Below are 24,760 nucleotides of genomic sequence, written 5' to 3' on the forward strand. Positions count from 1 at the left end.
TGAAACCAAATGTAACGAATTTTGGTCTTTCATCTAAATTATGAAATCAATATCTTCTTAATTTCCCATTTGCAGTAAAAAAGTAATGCTGCATTCATAATAAGTTGTTCTTTGATCCACAGACTCGCCTCCTGCCCGCTTGCAATCTGGCTCATCCTCAGGGATTTTTGGACCCCCAGAGCTGGGCTTCCTCAAACCGTTGAACACGCCGACTCACGGGACCAAGACATTACCGATCGGTACCAGATATTTGTCCTCATTTTGAATTTAAAGTAGCATTGATTGCTCATAATGCAAAGCTAAAAAGCCTTAAATGCAAGTACTATTTGCTTTTGAATCGTTCAACGCAAGCAGTTGTTACAATGATTTTGAGGGATTAGTAATTTAGTCAGTAGAATTTGGCAATTCAGTGTGCTTGTTAATTGGTGGTGTTTGCTAAAGAAAACATCACCATGTCATGATTTCTCATTAGAGATTTGAACAAACCACACTATACATTCAGCCTTAGCATTAAGCAGCCGCCTAATTATGGTCAACTTCGTGGCTCAAATGTTGTTAGCTGCTTCATTGTTTGTTTTTCTCCACAAAAGGACAGAATTAATGAAGGTCATTTGTGTTGGATGCATTTGCAAACACATACACACTCACTCACACACACACTCACACACTCCAAAATAATCAATATAAGATCAGAATGCTGTATTAAGGGATTTAATGTCACCCCACGCTTCAAATTCCCTTTGATTGACGTTTAACACATATGTGTTCTATTTGTGTATGTGTCAGGAATTTTAGATGTAAAAGTAGCCCAGCAGTTCATTATCAATATCCCATCAGTTAAAGGAAATCAATAAACTGCGCTCCCCAGGACCCATTCTCTTTTAGAAATGAGCGAGAATGCTTTCCTCTCCCTATTGAGATTGTGTGCTTGTGTGTAGGTTGTGGAGTTTGCATAGTGTTTCACCAGAAAAGTGGACATTAACCAATGATGTGTAAAACATCACACCCCTCAGGGCACTTGGGCAATTCTTCAATGCATTTTAGTCTGAATTGTTTTTCAAGATTTTAACAAAACACTTTTAAATATGTTTAATCTATATCCTAAGTATGTATGATTTGTGTGTGTGTATATATATATAGCTGCAAAAATATATATTCAGATATAAATCAGTTAATTAAATTGTAATAATATTTCACAATATTACTGTTTTTACTGTATTTTTAGATCAAATAGATGCAGCCTTGATGAGCATAAAACTTTGAATGGTAGAGTGTTTATATTTTCTTCCCACTGTTTCTTTAATTCCCAACATGTGTTTGTTGTTCAGTTCCCACTGCCCTCCGAGTAAACGGTCTAACTAATGGTCTGAGTATGGACGGGCGGTCCAGTCTTCTGAGCCCCCCTCATACAAGCCCACTCGCCACACCTAATCATGGCTATAGGGCCACAGAACCTGGAGACAGTCCAGGTAAGATTCAAACCAGCCAATCACAATGCTGCCTCATGCATGTCATTAGTGGTCAAATCATCTGGCTGATACTTAACAGCAATAGTCTATTTTAACTAATTAGATGTTTTTAGAAGGCATCTTCAAATGTTTACACTATGCAATTTGCATTCGGTCAAAATATAAAATGAAATGATTCTCTTGATGATAACAAATATTTTCGATTCTATATCTGTTCTTTTTGCAGCATCCTCTGCTATGGCATCAGGTCCGCCCAAAAAGCGCCACCGTAGCTGGCACCCCGCCTCTCTAGTGCCCGTCCCAGCCACGGCTGTCCCTGTGCCTGCTATCCGACCGCTGACGTGCAGCTCTGGTGGGTCCGACCTAATCATACTTAGCCTTGTTCATTTGTTGTTATTCTTTTTTTATGCTGGTTGTCTGCAGTCTGTTCATCCTATCTGTTTATGCATGTCCCAGAGCAGGAAACAGCCTTGAATTTGATTACCTTCGCTTTTACCAAGAGACATGACATATTCCATCCACAAGGTTGATTTATTCATTGTTTCCATAAAAATAGGGGTGAAAGGTCACGCTAAATTAGTCCCTGAACTGTTTAGCAGCAGCTTGAAGGGTTTATGCCTTGAAACAGCTGAAGGAGTGGAGCTTGGAGATCCTGTAGCTTAGTTACCTTGTCCTCAGCATTGATTGGAGTGTCTCCGTTAACAAAGCTTGAGAGCCTGAAGAGATCCGTCCAAAATATCATTAGGATTCCACAATGGCTTGACAGCACATGCTATATGTTCCATTAAAAAAAATACATACATTTAATGTTTTGCTCCTTCGTTCCAGGTTCTTTATTGTCCCTGTCCAATCAACAGCCTCCATCAGTGTCAGGGGTCATACAACCCCAACCAATCACAGCGGGAGAAACTGTCATCATTCCTGACAACCTTCTGAACTCATCCGGGGTCCGGCCAGTCCTTCTCATTGGTTAGTGCTCTGTCTTCAAAACATTCTTATTAAATGTTTTGAATTTATGAATTAATATTATGATATTTTTTTGGGCATAAAGTAAAAATGTCAGAGTGATGCAACTGTCCTAATATCATTATAAAAATAATTAAATTCTTGAAAGGAAAATATAAAGCAGGCAATCTATATCTTATTAAGTAGGCATCGTCCTTTTTTGTTATTTCTTGGTATTTCTTCTTCGTTTTCTTTCTTCTTTTAAAGTAGTTAATCTTAAGAAGGCATGATGGTCTATTATTATTTTATTTTTTTTATAATATATTTTTAATAATACTGCTTTGTATAGTAGTTAATCTACATTATAAGTAGGATTGATGCTTGATTATTATTATTATTAGTAGTAGTAGTAGTAGTATAGTATATTTTTTTAATAAAAACCACTTTGTAAAGAAGTAAATATCTTAAGTAGGCATGATTCTTATTTATTTTTTGCTTTTAAAGTAGTTCATCTACATCTTAAATGGGCATGAGTAATATTATTCTTGATAATAATCTTGATAATATTCTTGATTATTATTTCTTATTTCTGCTGATTGATCTAGCATGATCTGAAATAAGAAATAATAATGCATGATATCTTCACATCCAGGCCAGTTTTACAGAAATGGGTTCATCACAGCAGCACACAATATAACCAGATCTCTCGAGTTCGTCTTTGTCCCGAATAACTGTTTGGATGTGTGTGTGACCGCATGGTTTGTTTGAATTTCTTCTCCAGGTCAAGGCACTTTACCGTACTTCTTTGGCAATGTGGGTGATCTGGTGGTGAGCCCCCTACTGGTGAGCTGCTATAAGGGCAGAGAGCTCAATGAGAAGACCCTCGCCAGTCTGGGCATGTCAGCAAACCAGTTACTCACCACAGAGACCATGATACTGCTCACACTTCAATATCTTGCTCGACTTGGTAAATAATACTCACATACCTATCAGAACAAAGATAATCATTTTTGAAAATACGTTTTAAAGGGGTCATCATGACATAAGAAATCAAATTTGCCTTTTTTGTTGTTTTGATATTGCGAGTTCTGTGACATCACACGGGCAAATACATTTGCATTTGACTGCCTCCGAAAACAAGACATTGATGAATAGTTAGTTATACATCATCGCACCTTAAGCCCCGCCCACTGGCATTCATTTGCCTAAACTGGATGGGAGCATTGTGTCGCATCAAAAGTAAATAGAACCCATTATAATCACTAACGCTGTCTACACTGGATACAGTATATAGATGTGCATTCAGTTTGTGGACAAATGGAAGAGAGTGAAAGACCTTTTGCTTTTACGTGTCCAGTTTAAACAGCTAGTTTGCATCTCTGTACAGACTTCAGAAGGATCCCAGCGTCTGAAACAAGTGCGTCGGAAACAAGTGGATGGTTTATTATTTTTCTGTCTTTAATGCAGGTACGGAGCAGATCCCGTTACGGGAAGAGTTTGAGCAGATTGTGCTGAAGGCCATGCTGTGCGGCCCGACCGGCCCTCCCATGTCGCCCTCCCAGCTGCCCTGGTTAGCCCGAATGGAGGCCAGTGTGTCAGGAGGCAGCGTTCAGGTGCTGGCCACCCACGGCTCCCTAGGGGAGGGCATCTCTGAGTCGCTGCGCTCTCTGAGTGAAACGCCACCGCAGCAGCAGCAGTGTCTGCCCAACTATGTGCTCATTATCTGCACCACCAAAAGTGGAGTAAATGAGTTCTGTGTGCTCGTCTTGGGTAGGTTCTGCTGCTCTCAGATACTTCATTCTCAGTTCATAGTTTCATTTTTGTCCATTTTGGAACTTTGCACCATATAAGAATGCCATTTAAAGGGATAGTTCACCCAAAAATAACAATTCTGTCATCATTTACTCACCCTCTTGTCGGTCCAAACCCATGTTCCGTTCATCTTCGGGAAAACACAAAATTAAGATATTTTTAATGAAATCTGAGAGATCTCTTTATGAAGCATCAGAGTTTTGGGTGAATAGACTTTCAATGAAGGGACAAAAAATCTCTCAGATTTCATTAAAAATATCTTCATTTGTGTTCCGAAGATGAATGAAAGTCCTATGGGTTTGAATATTATTATAATGACAGAATTGTCATGTTTGGGTGAACTATCCCTTTAAGGAGTTTACACAATGTCAGGTTGTGCATGAAAACTCATTCCATAAGCTGTAAGTTTTGTTGTTGTTGTTGTTATTGTCTTATATGTTAACACGTGCTGTTGTTTTTCTTAGGTAAATATCAGTCTCGGGCCTTGGCTGAGAGCATGCTCACTACGAATGAGTTTCTGAAGGAGATCAGCTATGAGCTCATCACAGGGAAAGTTAGTGTGCTTGCCTCACACTTCCAAAGCACCTCATTAGGTGAGTCTTACCCCACAAATGTAGTGGAATCCATCACATATTTCATCAACTTATCAGTGTCCTCTGTTTAGAAATTAATTAAAAAATCTACATGCAAGCAGCAATTCTGGGGTGAAGCACGCAAGTGGTCAGATATTTTAAGCTGGAGTAGATTTGTGTGGTCATTGCGCCCTCTCTGGTGATTTTAGGAAGTATTTGAAAGGCTATAAATTGACCATAACATGTTTTTGACCAAACGTAACACGACCCAAGGAATCAAGGAAAAAATTATGTTTCTAGACCACACTGTTCAAAATGTATAAACTGAAAGGTAAGTCAAATTTTGGATTGTTGATGTTAGTCCAGTTATTGCACAGTGAAATGGACTCTTATCAGCTGTTCAAAAGTTTGAGGTCGGTAAGATTTATTAATGTTTTTGAAAGAATTCTCTTATGTCCACCAAGGCTGCATTTATTTGATCAAAAATAGAGTAATATTGTGGAATATTATTGCAATTTAAAATATATATTTTTTTTATTTGAAATAATTTAAAATGTTCTTTTATTAAAATGTTAATTTAAAATTCTTTATTATTATCAAATAGTTGTGCTACTTGATATTTTTTTGGAAACCATTATACGGTTTTTCAGGATTCTTTGATGAATTGAAAGTTCAAAAGAGCAGCATTTATTTAAAAATAGAAAAAAAAATGTTTTGTTAGTTTTGACCTTAAACTTTTGAAAGGGAGTATGTGTATGTGTCGTCTTTATTAATTTCAAATTGATTGTGGTGTTACAGGCGACAACATGGACAAACAGCTGGTTCGGTACCAGCGTAAATGCAAAGACCGGGTGGTTCAGCCCTTTCAGGGACATCTCACCGAATACATCCACTCCCAAGAGGCTGCAGCCATGGTACCAGAATCAGGGCCAGGTGAGCCTTTGCTCTCTCCCTATGTCTCAGACTATTCATTTGGTCGTCCAGATTCAATGGGCGACCAAATGAATGTTTGACTCATTTGCGCTTTCATCTGGACACTGAAATCTTGGAAATGCTGCTTGACGTTTGATGTGTGTTACAGATCTTCTGAGTGATGGCTTTCAGATACATCCTCCTCAGCTGAGCGTTGCACGTAGTCTTTTGTCGCAGGTGTGTGCTATCGCTGACTCAGGGAGCCAGAGCTTAGATCTGGGCCGCTTCTGCAAGGTAGACTTCCTGATTCTGGTCCCGCCCTCCCACGTCCTGGTTCACCAAACAGTCCAGCGAATACGACTATCAGGTACGTCACAGCAGAAGATACCAGATAGCCGATTTTACCTCTTTCCCCGCCAACGTTTTATTTTTATTTTTCATAAAGTTGCCAGTCAGTGTCAGCATTTTTGATCCTTTTCACAAAAATGTCTGAACAATCTGAACATTCAATATGTCAAAATAAAGAACAGAGAATCTGCTTTTAAACAAGAAAACCCATTTCAGCTTCATGTATATTTTTTTATCAACACTTGAACGTGGGTAAGTTTCATAAAAAAGCAACATTTTCAACAAAAAGCTGAGAAAATCGAGTCATCCGGATCGGATTCAGAACACCCCCAAAGCTTCACAGTCATGTACCTCTTCCTGGATCGACATTTCATTCAGTAACGTTAGGCATTTTTGATTTATATGTTGTTGAATGTTTGATAATCGCATTAGCTTATATCACGCACCTTACCGAATAACAGTGAAAACATGGATTGCTGGAAAAACTCCTTAATGGCAGGGAAGCGTTGTGTCATAAATGACAGAAAATCTTGTCAATGGTCGGTAAAGAAGAGTTAAGCAATATTCAACTTGTTTTCAATGTCAAGACTTAAAAAAAAAAACCAAAAAACATTGAAAGAACATTTTCAAAAACCTTGCCAGGAAAGGTAATGTGATGAAAGAGTCATTGCAATAATATTGTACATTGTTGTTGTCCTTGTGTCTTTGCTAGGCGTCCTGATAGATCTGGGTATAGAGGACGCTTCATTCGCCCTACAGAAGTCTGACAAGTATGTGGTGCGTCTGGACGCGGAGGTCCACACAAAAATGGAGGCCTTCATGAGGAAGGTCAAGCAGAACCCTTATACGCTCTTCGTCCTTATTCACGACAACTCGCACGTCGACCTGACCAGGTGAGAAACACAACTACGTGGTTTGTAATAAGATCTGTCAGAAACGTCACTGACACCTCTTGTCTTTATTCTCTCTCTCCGCCAGCGCTCTGTCAGGGTCGGTTTGTCACGGGGAGCTGCAGGGATTGGCCGACCGCGTGGTGAACTGTCCAGAGGTTCTGGAAGCAATAAATTTGCTGGTGCTGCAGGTCAGCTGCTTCCCGTTCACCCTGCAGAGCCGTCAGTCACGCATCAGTACCCAGAATGAAGTGCACTGGCCCAACACTGAGAACCTGGTGAGTTTCACTGACTCCGAGAAGATCTGTTAAGGAATTTATGGAGGAAAGATAAGATTTCAGATAAATCAGATTTTGATGAGCATTGTAAGCAGTAAGTGTACATGCATACATTACCGTTGAAAAGTTTGCGGTCAGTAAGATATATGAATTCTGTAGGGATGAAAAGAGTCAAAAGATCAAAAGTGACCGTAAAGACATTTATAGTGTTACAAAAGATTTCTATTTCAAATAAATGCTGTTCTTTTGAATTTAATTTCATTCGTCAAAAGATTCAGAATTTTTTTTATTGTGGTTTCCACAAAAATATAATCAGCTCAACTGTCTTCAACACTGATAATAATAATAAATGTTTCTTGAGCATCAAATCAGCATATTATAATGATTTCTGAAGGATCATGTGACACTGAAGACTGAAGTAATGATGCTGAAAATTCAGCTTTACCATCACAAAAATAACATTACATTTTATTAAAATAGAAAACAGTTATTGGTCAATCAGTATGTTTTTTATTTGAAACTTTTATATTTTGTGCCCTAATCTTAAATATGTGTTAACATACATATTTGTTGAATTTTTTTATTTAATTAAATGTTTTAATTTTTGGTATTTTCGTAAAGGGTAAAAAGTGGCCGTCAACGTTTACATTTCTTCACTCTTGATGCCTTTCCAGCACATTCTGTGCTCTGTGGTGCAGAGATTAGATCACAGGAATTTTTGAAGCGAATTACAACACTCGATACTACAAAATAAATCTTTACTTCAGCAGCTTTTATCAAAATTCACATAATCGGTAAAGCAACTCGCAGAGCAATCACATATTTAACATTGCGGTAGGATATTAATTCCCATTCATCAGATACATTATCGTTGTTATTCATAGATGTGCCAGCTGCAGTGATTGTGCTCAGTAAACTAAAATTTTAGATTTTGTTGTTTGCATGTAACAGCAGGGTGAGGCTTCTCCTAAGGACCTTGTCTACTTTGGGCTGAAGGACTACAGCAAGTCCCTACAGTGGGGAGTGGCAAGTCCAATCCTTCGATGTGACGACGCCTTTGAGCGGATGGTCAAAACCCTGCTGCAGAGGTCAGTCCGTTTTTCATATTCACACAGCTATGTCGAAAATGAAAATACAACAACAAAATGGCAATTACCTTCCCTTTTAACTGCTCGTTACACTGTAAACATGTCATTGTAGCTTTAAGTTCATCTCAGAGCCACGTTCAAGTTTATCCCTCCTCATTGTTTTCAGGCACCCGCATTTGCACAGTATGGTGATCCGCAGCTACCTGTTGATCCAGCAGTACACAGAGGCTCTGATGGCCCTCACAGCGGCCCCCTCACTGCGGGATCACGTGACCCCTCAGACGCTCGCCATGGTGGAGGATCTGCTGAGCGTGCCGGGACGCAGCAGGCACGGGTGCGGGCACATGCTGCTGGTGCGAGTGCCCTCACTGCAGCTGGCACGGCTGGCGCAGGAGCGGCTGGAAGAGGCCCGGGACAAGCTGGGGCTACAGTACCGCTTTGCAGTGCTGCTGGGAAGCCCTGCTGCGGAGATCAGCCTGCCCGTCCACTTCTGTGCCCGCCTGCGGGTAAGAACCAGATCCCCTCGTGAGGATGTGCTCCTACAAAATCTGCTCTCGGAAGCTCCAAAACTAATATGGAATAAATAATATGTGCATTTCAGGCTTGGAGGGGCTGTAAAAATGAAGAGTGGGTCCCGCAAACATATGAAGATCTGGAAGGACTTCCATGCATTGTCATCCTCACAGGAAAAGATCCTCTAGGAGAGACCTTCCCAAGGTATTCCATGCCAACTCTGTGATGTTATATTTTTAAACACACGCACGCATATAAATCCTGGAAAAAAAATGTATCACAGTTTTAACAAAAATATTAAGCAGCACAACTGTTTTCAATGTTAATAATGTAAGAAACATTTCTTGAGCACCAAATCATCATATTAGAATGATTTCTGAAGGATCATGTGACACTGAAGACTGGAGTAATGATGCCGAACATTCGGCTTTGCATCACAGAAATAAATTAAATTTTAATATATATTCAAAAAGAAAACAGTTATTTTAAATTGTCACAATATTACTGTTTTTATTGTATTTTTGATCAAATAAATGCAGCATCGGTGAGCATAAGATGTTCAAAAACATTAAAACATCTTTCTGGTAAAAACCTTTTTTTTTTTTACTTCGTTAAATTGGTCTTACATAAAATTAACACAAATAACAATTATCTTTAAAAAATACATTTTTGAAACAAAAAAAATATTTTATTTATTGTAAAAAATATTAATTATTTTCAAATTTAAAATAATAATGCATCTTTCATTAATTCATTAATTACATTGCTCAACTTGAAAGCAAACCTGAAGTTATACATGAAAAACTGCAACCTTGAAACCTGGCAGTCTCCTCAGGCTTGATTCAGGTGGCAGATATCTAGTTCAAATATGAGAGAGATATTAATATTATCTGACATTTCACGATGACCTGGATAAATGAAATGATGCACAGTGCATTCCAGTCTTTTGGTTCCCTTTTTATTCTGTTAAAAAGAGCACCACCTTGTGGTTACTACAGTTGTTACAGCTACATTTAATATAAATATAAAGAAAGTCTTTCAGGATATTTTCGAACCTCTTTCCCTGTAATTTCATTTAACGGCCCAGTAGCATTATTCCAATAAATGTTTGGCTTTTTTCGATATAAGATTCTACTGGATAAACTAAACTACAGTATTTTTGACTTCTGAAGGGTCGCATGCAGACTGAGCGTGTTTGTGTGTGTTTTTGTTCAGGTCACTGAAGTACTGTGACTTGCGGCTGATTGACTCCAGCTACCTGACGCGCACAGCACTGGAACAGGAAGTGGGTTTGGCCTGCTCGTATGTGACACGCAGAGTAATACCTGAGACGAAAACTGCAGCGAGTAGAGAAGAGAGACCGAGACATGATGAGAGGAGCTCAGGAGAAACGACAGAACATGACGATCTCCATATGGAGCTGGAAAGACCACCCAGCAATGCCAGTGCTGCAACCAGGACCTCTGGTGAGTGACACTGGAAACAAGTTGAGCCTGATTCTTGTCTTGTGTGGTCCTCATATAACTCATAAAATCGTCTCTTATCTAATCCTCAGGCTCTACCACAGAAAATGGCGTCAGTTCTTCAAGTGTACTCGACAAATCCACCTCGCACAGCGACCCGTCCGGTAGCAGAAATGTAATGGACTCTTGCACCTCTCCCATTCGCTTCAAACAGGAGTGTGACTCCCAGGCAGCCCCCTCTTCCGCCACGTCCTCGTTCTCCTCTGCCTCCTCGTCCTCGTCCTCGTCCTCGTCCTCTCCGGCAGCTCAGAGACCGAGCCAGTCCACGCAGGCTCCACGTGAGTGTAACAGGACGCAGGTCTTTCCCCGGACGGCGGTTCTCTCTCGGGCGGCGTACGCCCTGCTGGCCCCTGAGACGCTGGGTCAGCCCAGTTCAGCATCTCTGCTGCCTCACGGTGATGTGGCGTGGAGCAGTCCACTCAGACCGCCTGTTCCTCACGGTCTCGGCGGAGCAGAGCAGTCCCTCTACTATCGCCAGTGGACCACAGCCAGGCAGCACCACGCGGATTACGAAGTGCCGGCTGCGCCGCATCCCAGAAGACTGCTGCTGAGTGGGCCACCACAGGTGAGAAGTAGCTTAAAACGGGTTAAAAGGGAATCAAATGTATTTTGATAATGTTTCATTGGTGGTTTTTGTTAAGGTAGTCATCACTATTACTGGTACTATGGTGTTTAATAACAATAAAGTGATCAAAAATACATGTAGAATACACAAAATATTACTAATTAAAAAAGATATATAAAGTTAAATATTAAAAAAATATATACAAAATATACATTTTCAATAAACAAAATGTGCAAAAATAGTAAAAAAAAGCTAAATATTAAAAAGCAGTTGAAATATATACAATACACAGTTAAAATACAGAAAATATACAAAATAATTTAATTAAAAAATGTATAATATTCAGAATACACAATTTAAATACAAAAATAGTTACAAATTAAATATTTTTTACAAATAGTTAAAATATACAGAATACACAATTAAAGTACACAAAATGAAAAGAATTGTTAAAAAGCTAAATATTTATCTATAAAAATCTATTAAAATATAGTTAAAATATACAAAATTATTTTACATTATAAAATTTTTAAAGATTAAGTGTTTAAAACCTTTTAACTAATAAAAACTTAAGCAAAATATATACAATTTTTTTTTAACAAAATACACCTACAGTAAAAAAAAAAATCCTACAGTATTCTTTCTTAGTAGTGGTCAAAAGTGATATTAATATTAGAATGCACAAAATATTTTAGCATTTAAAAGTATTTTAAACATTTAGTATTAACATACTAAGAAAAGGTTCAAATTTTGAACCTTTTCAAATATGCAAAAAATAACAAAATAGGAGAATTATTATTTACCGTGCCTGACCAATTAGAGACAAAGTCTGTTGTTAAGCCCCGCCCATTTCCAATGACCTCTGTTTCATGCTAATTGTCCTCTTTGCCAAGCATCCAGTTTCTTATTCTCCATTTTGGCTCTGTTTTAGGTTGGAAAAACAGGTGCGTATCTGCAGTTTCTACGAATTCTGTTCAGTATGCTGATTCGCCTTCTGGAGGTGGACGTGTATGATGAAGAAGAGCTGGACGAGGGTAAGCTTCCTTTTCCTTTTTTTCCCCAGCCATACAAAAGGCATTCTCCATGCTTCTAAATACAACATTGAAATACTTCATCCGATCATCCCTCTCTTGATCTTTTCATTAATGACCTTGAATTTATTTCTCTAGACGTGCAAGACAAATCAAAGTTCCCCCCTGCTAGTGGACTGCAGTGGCCTGACGTGGAGGACATCCACAAACTGCCATTTGACCTCTACCCCCGTGACCACAAGTTCAGTTATGCCAGTCCAGTGTATGCAGACAGGATGCCAAAGACCCTGAACGGTATTGAACTTCTCTTTTATTATGGTGTCCCTTGTTTCAAAGCTTGAAAATATTGTACAAGTATGCTCATGTGCTGTTTTGCATCTGCACATGAAACGCAGGGGTTAAAATAGAAAGAGTAGAGGCAGAAGATGAGCCACCGAAGAGAAACACAGTGTCTGTAAGACTCAGCCTGTTTGCGGCCCACAATGCATTTCACCACTGTGAGCAGTGCCACCATTACAGCGAGCCTGCTCCTGCCGCTCAGGTGAGGACATATCAGATCGATCATGTGATGCATCAACATGTATTTACATATTTTTACATAAAATGATGGATCATAAAGTAATAGCATGTCTATAAAGATATATGGCTGTAGTAAGATGTTCTGTGTCTGATTCTAGCTGTCCGAATGCACCTTCCACGCCTTCACATTCTGCTCATCTATGCTGGGAGAGGAAGTCCAGCTGCACTTTATCATTCCTAAAGCCAAAGAGCCTCATTTTGTCTTCAGCCAGCAGGGCAGTCACTTAGAGAGCATGCGACTCCCACTGCTCTCAGACAAGGTGAGAGACACACGCTTAGTGTACTTGTTAAAGAGGAGCGGGACAAATAACACAGAACAAATCAATAGCCTTTTTGACATTTGGTTAGTCGCTTAAATCAAAAATGAAAATTCTGTCATTTACTCACCCTCATGTTGTTGTTAAAAACCTGTGTGCTGTTTTTTTTTTTTGTTTTTTGGTGAAGAAAAAACTTGTCAAGCTCCAAAAGGGATAATTACAACAACGACAAAAAAAAAAAAAAACTCTGACACTGACTTGTGAAATCATATGAGCATACAGGTTTTGTAATAATATATGGCCAAGTAAATGATGACAGAATTCTCATTTTTGTGGGAATTGTCCCTTTAAGGGGTGCAAGCTAATATATATATTTTATATATACAGTATATGATATTATTATTATTAAGTGAATGCCCTCCAAAATACCTATGATTATATATATATATATATATATATATATATATATACATACATAGAAATACAGTAAAACAGAAATATTATCAACTATTATGCAATATTTTTCCCATTTAAACTAACTGTTTTATATTTTAATATACTTTAAAATGTAATTTATTCCTGTGATGGCAAAGTTGAATTTTTAGCATATATATGTGTGTGTGTGTGTGTGTGTGTGTGTATACAGTGCATATAGTATATATATATATATATATATATGTGTGTGTGTGTGTGTGTGTGTGTGTGTATATACAGTACTGTGTGTGTGTGTGTGTGTGTGTGTGTGTGTGTGTGTGTGTGTGTGTGTGTGTGTGTGTGTGTGTGTGTATAAAAATATATATATTATTATTATTATTATTAAGACAAGTGTATGCCCACCAAAATAGCTAATTAGTTAAATGGCTATAATCATAATTTGCAAATAATATTTAGATAATCATGTAATAATTTGCATAATTACAGATTTAAAAAAAAAGGTAGCTTATGCCTAACAAATATAGATAAATACATCTGAACAGTGGACAAAATTCTAAGACAAACATAAACGGAGATTTTCAAAGGATATTTACTAAATGCCACAAAATGAAAGCCACAAAACTGACCAGGAACAACTGTCTGTTATACTGTCTTTATACCCCGTGCATTCAAGGTCAGTACAAAATAAATTTAGAAATACATCTTGATGTAAGGAACACCTGGATACCTGAGCAATGCACAAAAATCTGTGGTTGCTGAGTCATCACTCCCGTTTTTTTTTACATTGTTTTCTGAACAAATTGCACAAGTCTTAAAGTGACTATGCTGCTCTGTTTACCGACTCAGGAGTCTGGCTTGCTGAAAAGTCCAATCTTCACACCCACAACGGGCCGCCAAGAGCACGGGCTTCTCAACATCTACCATGCCATGGAGGGAGCCGAGCACCTGCACATTTTGGTGGTCAAGCAGTATGAAATGCCCCTCTACAGGAAATACTGGCCCAACCACATCCTTCTAGTGCTGCCCGCCATGTTCAACAACTCAGGAGTGGGTGAGTAATCGGTCACGGCTGCGTTTCTTCTTTGTATGGGAAAAATCAGCTTGTCTATAACACACACAGTTCCTTCCTTTTGTGATTGATGGTATTTATGTGATGTTTCAGGAGCGGCTCGATTCATGATCAAGGAACTGTCCTACCACAACCTGGATCTGGAGAGGAACAGGCAAGAGGAGCAGGGCGTCAAACGGCAGGACGTGTGGCCCTTCATAGTTATGATGGATGACTCCTGCGTCCTGTGGAACGCTCATCAGCCTGGACCTGAGGGCAACAGGTATGGAATGATGGATGGATGCATGTACGGATTTGTTAATTAGAATGTCTTCGTTGTCTAACATCCATGGATTCTCTGTGTCTCCCTCAGTGAGGTGATGAACGTGTCACTGAAGAGCGTCCTACAGCACATGGAGGACACTCCTAAGATCTCTCTGTATGCCATGTGTGGCCTGCGGAAATGGAGCAGTAGTTTGTCCTCTCAAGCTCCCACAAGCCCTTTCTCTCGCTGTCACCTGCATGACCTCATCATGCTGAACGTTGACCTCACTCAGAACGTCCAGTATGACCTCAACCGGTGAGTGTTTGCATTCTGAGGGGGAAAAATGCAATATGTATGTACACATACATATAGTTTTTTTTTTTTTTTTTTTTGCTAACTAAGGAGAATTTTAGCGTGTTTCTTGTTGTAAATTATAACAACAAGTAGAGTCTAACAGTCTGAACTGAACGTGTGTGTTTGTGTATGTAGATTCACATGTGAAGAGGTGGACTTCAACCTGAGGGCAAACAGCAGTGGTCTTCTGCTCTGTCGGTTCAATCACTTCAGCATCATGAAGAAACACATCCCCATCGGAGGACATAAAGACTTCCTCATCAAGCCCAAACTTATGGTGAGCTTCATAATGTCCCTTCAGAACAGAAAGGCCCTTTTCAAACTTATTACACACAAAACACTAATATTAGCTTGTTAGCATAGAGTTAATGGTAACTGCAGTTACATTATACGTTCACTAGTGGGCGCTACAAAACCATTTGTCATTTTGTTGCTGCCATTTTGAACATGCCAACTTAAACAATAGGCTTTATGCCGAGCGTCACGTGACCAAGCCGGAAAACAGATCACATCGCTTCCGATTCAGGTCTTTTGTATGTGCTTCATGAAATTTTTTGCGGTTTTACTCAAGATAACTTAAAAGGAGCAAGCAAAAATGAGCATAACCAATGTCCCTCGCATGTGCAGATTGATATTTAAAAGTTTTTTAATTTTTCTTCTTCACACTAACGTTAGATATTTAAATAGCATATAACACCAATAACAAAGTGAACTTAGTAGGTTAGCTGATTACCTTAAAAATCCATAGATATCGTAGTTAGTTCTTACGGCCGTTAACACTTTCTCTGACAAGCGGATGCAATGAGACCCGTTTTCTGGTTTGGTCACGTGACGCTCGGCATAAAGCCTATTCACCTTTATATCTCCCTAAAATTTACCATGAAATTTACATTCACAATGTTTGCCTACATTTGTGCAATTTCTATAATTAAATATAGGTGTATAAATTAGTGTAATGTATGATATAGTTTAGGCTCAGTAAGATTTTTCTTTAAAGAAATTAATACTTTTATTCAGCAAAGATGCATTAAATTGATCAAAAGTGACCGTAAAGTATCCTGGGAAAATGTATCACGGTTTCCTCAGAAATATGAAGCAGAAAAACTGTTTTCAACAATAATAATAAGAAGAAATGTGCAGAAATATGCAGTAAATCATCATATCAGAATGATTTCTTGTGACACTGACGAGTAATAATGCGAGTAACAATGCTGAAAATTCAGCTTTGCATCACAGGAATAAACTACATTTTAATATATATTCAAATAGAAAACACTTATTTTAAATTGCAATAATATTTCACAAAATTACTTGTATTTACTGAATGTTGATCAAATAAATCCAGCCTTGGTGAGCAGAAGAGATTCTTTCCAAAATATTTTAAAAATCTTACTGACCCCAAACAATTGGATGTTAGTGTGTATATTATATTATATTATGATTTTTTTATTTGTCACATTTTGTGGGGTTTAAAAACTGTTGTTTATGCAGAACAGTACCATTGTAAGAGACTAACAGCTCTAAAACAACCTCTTCCTCCTCGTCTCTTTCCCTGCAGAGGATTGAGACCCCGGTGCATGTGTGTGCATCTCAGTATGTGTGCGCTCCGGACAGTGAACACACACTTCTGTCTGCGCCGGCTCAGTTCCTGCTGGAGAAGTTTCTGCAGTCCTGCAGCCACCGTCTCTTTCCTCTGGCCCTCTGTAACAGCGCTAACCCCGTGCTGTCCATAGATGGCTACCTCAACCTCGGCCCCGAGGTAAAAATATCACACCTCAAGGGCTTGTTCACCCAAAAATGAACATGTTTTGATTAATTACTTGCCTAAATATCACTCCAAACCTGTGTGCTTTTTTTTCTTTGCTTCATAAAACACAAAAGGAGAACTTTTGAAGAAAGTTCACGCCGCTCTTTTTCACAAAACAACAGTTAACTATCAACGAATAAGCATTGACTGGTCAGGGAATGAAAAGAATGAATTGGAGATGCACTATTGACTGAAAGCAGATTCTGCTGTGCATATTAGTTCAGTTGTCGTGTTTTCTTTGTGTTTACAGATTCAGGTGTGTTACGTGAGCTCGCGGCCTCACTCTGTGAATGTGGATCATCAATGCGTGGTTTTCAGTGGGCTGCTGCTCTACTTGTGTGACTCCTTTGTCGTTTCAAGCCTCCTGAAGAAATTCAACTTCCTCAAAGGTGAGGCTGGATTCCTTACAACTGGAATATACTAAATATTATAAAGATTAAAGTGCTCCTATTATGCTATTTTTAAAGGTTCCTGATTTTCTTTTGAAGGTCTCCCACAACAGGTTTACATGCATCAAAGGTCAAAAAACACTTTAATTTTCTCATAATATACATCGCACATCACCACATTTTCAATGATTCTCAAACGACTCGTCCGAAGATTCAGTCTCTCTAAATCCCTCCTTTCCGCGAGCTACTCTGCTGTGATTGGTCAGATGGACCAGTCTGTTGTGATTGGTCTACTGCTTACAGCACGTGTTGGAAACAACACCCATTATCATAACTGAATTTCAGCTCTGGGGGCTTCTTTCTGAAGCTCAGCGATTGTTCACACTGTAAAGATAGCAACGATGGCGTCGATTTTACCATATCAATCCCAGCGCGAGTCCGATGATGAAACATTGGAAGAACTAGTTATTCAACGTGCAATGTCCAACATAGGCGGGCATTATGCAAATGTCTTGTCTAGTGACGTAGAACCGTCACGCAGTGAGATTCGAATCACTGACGACTCGTTTAGGCGGTTCTGAGTCGATTCTTTCTTTTGGGAGACGATAACTTTATCTCGTACTTTCGACTTTACAACTTTGCAGAACGTTTACATTCACAAACAGCGATATTATACACTGCATGAAAGGGAATATTCGAAGGACCATAATAGGGGCACTTTAACTATTAAAAAAAAAAAAAAAAAGCACCAATATACACTAACATTCAAAAGTTTGATGTCTATAACATTTTTAAATCTTTTTGAAAAGTATTTAATGCTCACCAAGGCTGCTTTTATCTTATCGAAAAAATACAGGAAAAAAACGGGAATATTGTGAAATATTATTACAACTTAAAACCGTTTTCTATTTGAATACATTTTAAAATGTATGTGATGGCGAAGCTGAATTTTAGTATCATTACTCCAGTCTTCAGGGTCACATGATCCTTCAGAAATCATTCTAATATGATGATTTGCTGCTCAATGCTTATTATTACTATAAATGTTTGCTGCTTAATAATATTGTGGAAACCATGATACCTTTTTTTCCAGGGTTCTTTGATGAATGCAAATGTTCAAAAGAACATTTTGTAACATTATAAATGTCTTAACCGTCACTTTTAATCAATTTAATGCATCTAGTATTAAGTATTAATTTTTTTTACAAAAAGAAAAAAACATCTTACTGACCCCAAACTTTTGAGCGCTAGTCTCTAATCTTCACATTTCAAACACAAAACCTTGTTTTTAGAACTAAAAAATTCAGAGCTGTTATAACAATAATAGCACACCTCTCTAAGCATGATGAGGTCCTATAAGAAGCTTTAAATCATTATTTGTTTCACTCATCTTGCAGGAGCCACGCTGTGTGTGATCTGTCAGGACCGGAGCTCCTTGCGTCAGACTATTGTGCGTTTGGAGCTGGAGGATGAGTGGCAGTTTCGTTTGCGAGATGAGTTTCAGACGGCCAACTGCAGCGAGGACCGTCCCCTATACTTCCTCACAGGCCGCCATATCTAATCTCCACATCTCCATTTCCCTTCAACTGTTAGCCACAGAGAAGATGTTTTTCAGCATCATAACTCTCGAACTGCTTATAAAGAGAATGAGTCGGCCCTCTCCAGTCGGCACTACCTCGGACAACGTTTGAGGATAGATACTCTGAAGAAATGTCCAAATGACAGATACTGTGCTGGATACAGATGTTGTGCGTTTGCCTCGTGTGTTTTCCCTCTTTTTACCTTTTGAAAAAGCTTTCAGAACATTGTTTGTTGGTGATTTGGCGTGTCCTGACACGCAAGGACAATGCGAAGGACATCATTAGATAAGTCCTTCTATATATATATAATCTCAGGGTTTTTTGTCTCGAGACAAAAGGACTTACTACTGCTCTTCTTTCTTTTTGCCTGCTTAATGTAGTTCTCATCATCAACGCCATCTACCATCCTCAAGATGGAAGCTCACACGACAACACATGATGCTTTTAGGTGTGTAGTCTTGGGAGAATTTCATTGGGTAATCCCAACCCATGTGAAAAAAACTAAAAATCTTTTTATCTTGCCAAAGATATTACCTGACGTAATCCAAAAAAAACATTCCGTGCTCCTCAGAGTTGTCAATCATTCATTCAAAGTTCGGATGTTTCAATGAACTCACAAAGTTCACTTACTGATATCAACATTCGCTATATCTAAAGAAATCTATTTATGATCTTCTCGATTCCAGCCTGCAACAGCCGATGTGTGCCGGTGTTCATGATTGTAAATGGCGGTTGGTACATGCCTGACGTATTAACCACCTCATTATGCTTTAACTGAGGTCACTCGGTTAAAAGGTCATTATTAATCATCATATTTCATCGAAACATTCCTTATTTTGAAGTAGACGGGAATGTTTTGGAGTTGCACACTGTAAATGCCTTAAGATGACGACACAATCCCAAACTCCACTCCAAAAAGAGACAATTAAAATCAGTGAAACAGGAAAGGCAATGCCAATTTTATAAGGATGGCTAACTAGCTAGCTAGCTAGCTATATGTCTAAGAATATGAATGTTCAGAAATGGTTTATCTTTTGGGGTTTATGACTGTTTGGATGTTAAAAGAAAAGCTTTGTTTACATTTTAAGAAATGCCGATATTAATATATATGACAGACTTTTTTGTCACTTTGGATTCTGGCTAGTTTTACTGAAGAGTCACTTTGAGCCTCATGTGTCACAGATCAAATGCATTCTTTTATTTTTCCATGGCACAAAGAATCTACCTAGGACCCATTAGTTTCTGTTTCGGGTGATTTATTTAAAATTAGAAAAATGGATCCCTTTTTCGAGGGATTGTTTTATTTATTGAACAAGCTTCTTGGACTGATAATCATTGAAATATCAGGAATGTCTTGCTAGGTCAAGTCCTTGAATTAGTCATCAAAAGCTTTGCACACTTCCATTGAAACTATGTATAGATGATGTATTAGAAATTAACTGATGTAACCCAGCGGGGAAAAAAGTATATGGTTTACATTATTTGTGTTTAGTAAAAAATGCATCAGGTCCAATAATGATGATTGTAACGATGAAGAAAGCCAAATACCCACTGGACAACCTTTAGAATGTGTCTCATTTGTAGATAATTTGATGTGCACATAAATTATGCAATTTGCTTCTCACAATCTTTGCATCTTTCCTGTCAGCTGTGAATATTCTGAACATATGTAGCACCAAACTATTTGAAATCTTCTACCTCATGATCTACTGGCCGGCTTTGGTTTAGTAAGCATTTGATTTCAGAAACATGTTCTTATTGCTGTTGAGATAAATGAATGTAATAAAGTGTTATCATCAATCTGATTCTGTTTGTGTAAGTCTTTCAGACAAAAATGTAGAAAGCTCAACTAATAATGTGACCTTTTCAACCTTATATGATATTGTTCTTGTGGACTGATGTGAGACAAATGGCAAAATAGAATTTCTAAATAATGTAGAGTTAATGTAGAGCGATGTTAATAGATCACTAACCGCAGTAGCTACTAGGACTTTTCACTGTTTCACTCCGATTGATTGTGTGTTCCAGACAGACCGTCATTTTGTGTATCAGTAGTGGGAATTTTTCAGTTTCTATTTCTGCAGGTTATATGGTGTGTGTCAATTCACATACACTATTCAAAGCCATTTAAATAGTGAATAGTGTGTTTATACTGAATATTTCAACAAGAAAAAGTGCACTCAGATTTAACCACTGTAGTCACATGGACTATTTTAACGATGTCTTTGAAAGTGGTTTTTACATTGGAGTCTATGGCTGGTTCAGAAAGCTCTCAGATTTCATCAAAAATATAATTTGTGTTCCGAAGATGAATGAAGGTCTTAAGGGTTTGAAACGACATGAGGGTGAGTAATTAATGACAGAAATGTTTGGTCGAACTAACCCTTTAAGCCAGGGGTCGTTCCATTTGATCATTTTGCCAACATTATGGGAATGTTAGGTTTGAACATTCTAAAAAACACGTGCAACTAAACGTGCAACTAAAATTTGTGCAAACATTTTGAGAACATTATTAAAGACAAAATAACTCTTAACTAACATACTATAAACATTACTGGAAGAATGTTTGCTCATAACTTTGGGAGAGCCCTGCCAGACCTTTAGCTAGTCTGATAACGTTAGCCGAGTCACCTTTGCATCCCTCACGTGGAATTGCGGATATCACTGATTGCTGTTGAAATGATTGTTTTTCACCTGCAGTGTGACCGCATCCTAAATGTCAAAATGTTACTCATATGAACTTTTTTGTAGTATAAATGGGACAGATGAACAACATGTGATATATTTCTTATATAGCCTAATCATAATAATGCAATGCAGTAACACCTGGCTGTGTTTTTCTATTGATTTTAACTGGTTTGACGCGTTTATAATGCCCAGCTGGCAGCTTACATAACAAAGTTCTACATATGCCGTGTCAAATCATCAACCAATAATGAACCTTGTATACAGTCACCTCTGCCCTAAATATTGTGGGACTCTGTATATAATCAGACCACGGTTCAACCAAGAGGCAATGAACTTTAATCACATTAATGCAGCTTGACCAGGGCCGGAGTGGGACTAATTTTCAGCCCTGGAGTTTCATACCTTAGACCGGCCCACTTTAGTTCCCGACCGACTATATTAAAATAATGTAATTAAACCCTCAGTATATAAGTCTGCAATAGTGCACTGTTCTGTACAGCCTTGTAATTCAATGTATTTTTCAAATATATAATTTTCAATTCAGTGCAATAGCCGTACACAGGGTTTTATAAATACAAAGGTCCCAAAAGTGATCTGGGTTCGGGGGCATATTATTTTTCCACTGTCATTGGCAAAAAACATGTATATCTGTGTTAAATAGGAATCCATTGTAATAAAGTTATTATCTTTCTGGGCACAGTACTATGCAATATTGCTCTTCCTGCTCTCCTCTCTCATCTCGATCTCCTTCTCTCATTCTTCTTCTCTCAGTCTCTTTATCTTTAGGTTACCTTTGATTGATACAGTCTTTGCAAACTGATTATTTATGTCGGTCGTTTAAAACTTCTATCGTAAAACAGCTGTTTAGTTTAGCCACTTGCATCTTATCTCGTGAAGCGTCGCGTTGGGATTCGCGCGCGGCCCCGGCTCGCGCTTCTGTGAACATACATCCCGCTTGCTTTGATCGGTCATCTCAAACATTTTGCCATTGCCGACGAGCGGTGTTGAGTAGCTACTGAAGCAGATCCGATGAGGTCGGTTATCGTCGCAATATGCGAATCATTGCAATTGTTCGCACATCTCTAACAACTGACTTTTTTGTGGGGCTGCGAGAAAATAACAATAAAAAAATAGTGGGGCTGCGCTGTGACTGGAGCATTCAACCCAGTGCCATGACAACACCGGCCCTCCTGGCCAATAATCCAGACCGGCCCACCGGGAATTCTCCCGGTGCTCCCGATTAGCCAATCCGGGCCTGAGCTTGACACATTATCAGTCCACTCCGATGCCGTGGGTGAAAGCATGTGGGAGTTTTTAGAGTGAGTGTTCAAGTGAAGTGTAAAACATAAAGTCGTTTATAAATAAATCTGGCGGTCTGTGTTTTGATGCTTTGGTACAATTTGAAGAGCCTAGATGCCCTACTTACATGCCCAAACACACAAATTCACAGTTTCCTCACTTTGGTACATCGGTGATGCAGATATATGCTCAGTTAGAGACAGGCATCCTGGCTAATAATAAAAGGTTGAATTTTATGCATGTATCTTGTATAAGCCAAAATGAATTGGAGATACAGTAATTGCTCATTACAAAAAAGTACAATAACAGACGTTATAGCAATGGTATCAGATGATAATAACATGAGACTTTAACTTAATGGTTTACATGACCATGTACCGTAGTGTTTATACAAAGTAATTCAAAGAATACCATTGTATGGTGCATGTCCATGAAAGCATGGTAGTACATGGTAGGACGTTTTTTTCTGAAACATTTTAGTCAGATGATTGTCTAACATTTTAGTCAGATGATTGTCTAACATTTTTTACATTTTAGTTTTAGTGTAACATTTAGTTTTGGAATGCTTCGCATTCTTATAACTTACCGGTAAATAACTTAATGGGAACATTAGCAAAACATTCTTAGAACATATTTTTCATAGCTGGGATTGTACATTTCTGGTAGGCCTACTTTAATTTTAGTGAATTATTATGTTGTACATATAGTCTCAGGTGAACATATTAACCAAATAATGGTTTGTTATTATTAATGTTATACTCATCTTCTTCTTAACTACTCCATCTGGCTGTTTATATTGAGATTTTATTTTAGCAGACTGCTAGATATGATATATAGTCATTATCTTAGCAGTTTGCCTTCTAGTCTGGATGAGATTTCAAACAGAAAAGAACGTGGTAAGGAATGTGGGTCAAAGTTCTTCCAAACAATGTCTGTATCAAACAGACTCGTCTGAAGTTTATCAGCAGGGATTTAGATTATGTCATGCTCACAGCTGTTCAGGCGGCACATTTGTGATGATTTAAAAAAAAAAATCTACAGCATATTCATTTCATTTTCTCAAATTGTGTTGACTGCATCAAGCCGATTCTCCACCGTTGGGCCTAATGTTTCTAAGAACGGCAAGGAATGGTTCCAGTTTTATTTCCACTTGAGGCACGATTACGAACCGTTCAACCGGCCAAGTGTGCTTAATAAAATAACTGATTAAAATAACTGATCATTCGCCATAACGCGGTCACTATTTACATCTCATAACCTCTGTCTGTATACTCTTGTGTTACTAAGACAACGAGGGACATATGTATAACATTTGAAAGAGCTCTGTTATCAGCCCCACAGTGGAACATGAAATGGTCCGATTTCAACTTTAAGACTAGACTAAGTAGACTAGACATCTGAGATCTTACACTTTGCTTGACGTTCCACTATGTTCTTCCATGTGGTCAGAGTTCGAGTCTATATTGATTTGTTTTATGCAAGGAGATTGTTGGTCACCTAAAGTCAACTATATGTCCCCAGGATGTTATCCCGCCTCTTTTCCTTAGACAAATCATTGACACGGTCAGTCCTGGCCTGTTATTGGTCATCAACAAATGCTTACTTACTGGCTCCTTCCCTAACTGCCTGAAATATGCTGTGGTGTCACCATATCTAAAAAAAACAAAAAACAAAACAAAATAAAACTTGATTCTTCCTCTGTCTGTTTCAAATGTTGTACGGTTTCAATTACAATCTTATTTGACTGTAAATTCTATCCATGATTGGTTCAATCTGGTTTTAAAGCATTACACAGTACTAAATCCGCTCTTTTAAGTGTCTCAAACGATATTTGGTCCTGTTGACACATTTGGAGATATCAGTGGGACTTCATTAGCCTGGGAAAACCCAGACAACTTCCGGCAAATTTAGATTTGCTCTGAAAGTTAGTCTGGCAAAGAGCTCATTCAAGCCCATTTCCAATCCGTCTAAATCGAGGCACCAATCAGAAACGTTGGGGCGGGCTTTACACGATGACGACAGCGCTGGGATTTTGAAGCAGATTTTGTAGCCTACATTACAAAGATGGATGCCACCGTCGAACATCACTCGTTCGAATCAGCTATCGCGTCTG

At 38.5% G+C, this 24,760-nt stretch overlaps 1 protein-coding gene and 1 long non-coding RNA gene across 3 annotated transcripts in view; both read left to right on the top strand.

The window, feature by feature from the left end:
* greb1l (GREB1 like retinoic acid receptor coactivator) overlaps positions 1 to 18,833 on the top strand; it is a 52,879-nt gene extending 34,046 nt beyond the window's left edge. For both annotated transcript variants that reach the window (XM_056260826.1, XM_056260827.1), the window contains exons 8-34: positions 123 to 239; positions 1,329 to 1,469; positions 1,696 to 1,821; positions 2,298 to 2,438; positions 3,196 to 3,381; positions 3,882 to 4,184; positions 4,691 to 4,819; positions 5,597 to 5,731; positions 5,880 to 6,077; positions 6,771 to 6,951; positions 7,037 to 7,226; positions 8,178 to 8,314; positions 8,481 to 8,820; positions 8,916 to 9,031; positions 10,043 to 10,293; positions 10,383 to 10,915; positions 11,847 to 11,949; positions 12,085 to 12,240; positions 12,342 to 12,487; positions 12,624 to 12,785; positions 14,064 to 14,268; positions 14,380 to 14,548; positions 14,639 to 14,845; positions 15,020 to 15,161; positions 16,443 to 16,643; positions 16,942 to 17,080; positions 18,478 to 18,833. In XM_056260826.1, the coding sequence (XP_056116801.1) occupies positions 123 to 239; positions 1,329 to 1,469; positions 1,696 to 1,821; positions 2,298 to 2,438; positions 3,196 to 3,381; positions 3,882 to 4,184; positions 4,691 to 4,819; positions 5,597 to 5,731; positions 5,880 to 6,077; positions 6,771 to 6,951; positions 7,037 to 7,226; positions 8,178 to 8,314; positions 8,481 to 8,820; positions 8,916 to 9,031; positions 10,043 to 10,293; positions 10,383 to 10,915; positions 11,847 to 11,949; positions 12,085 to 12,240; positions 12,342 to 12,487; positions 12,624 to 12,785; positions 14,064 to 14,268; positions 14,380 to 14,548; positions 14,639 to 14,845; positions 15,020 to 15,161; positions 16,443 to 16,643; positions 16,942 to 17,080; positions 18,478 to 18,641 (5,018 nt within the window). In that variant the 3' untranslated portion in view covers positions 18,642 to 18,833. The remainder of the gene's footprint in view (positions 1 to 122; positions 240 to 1,328; positions 1,470 to 1,695; positions 1,822 to 2,297; positions 2,439 to 3,195; positions 3,382 to 3,881; positions 4,185 to 4,690; positions 4,820 to 5,596; positions 5,732 to 5,879; positions 6,078 to 6,770; positions 6,952 to 7,036; positions 7,227 to 8,177; positions 8,315 to 8,480; positions 8,821 to 8,915; positions 9,032 to 10,042; positions 10,294 to 10,382; positions 10,916 to 11,846; positions 11,950 to 12,084; positions 12,241 to 12,341; positions 12,488 to 12,623; positions 12,786 to 14,063; positions 14,269 to 14,379; positions 14,549 to 14,638; positions 14,846 to 15,019; positions 15,162 to 16,442; positions 16,644 to 16,941; positions 17,081 to 18,477) is intronic.
* Positions 18,834 to 18,847: 14 nt separating this feature from the next.
* Positions 18,848 to 19,291, top strand: LOC130094512 (uncharacterized). The gene is made up of 2 exons (XR_008807981.1): positions 18,848 to 19,199; positions 19,234 to 19,291. It is a non-coding gene; the product is annotated as an uncharacterized LOC130094512 (long non-coding RNA).
* Positions 19,292 to 24,760: the final 5,469 nt, after the last annotated feature.

Source organism: Rhinichthys klamathensis, unplaced genomic scaffold, assembly GCF_029890125.1.
Source record: "Rhinichthys klamathensis goyatoka isolate OS25496 unplaced genomic scaffold, OSU_Roscu_1.1 h1tg000178l_1, whole genome shotgun sequence".
Classification (NCBI taxonomy): Eukaryota; Metazoa; Chordata; class Actinopteri; order Cypriniformes; family Leuciscidae; genus Rhinichthys; species Rhinichthys klamathensis.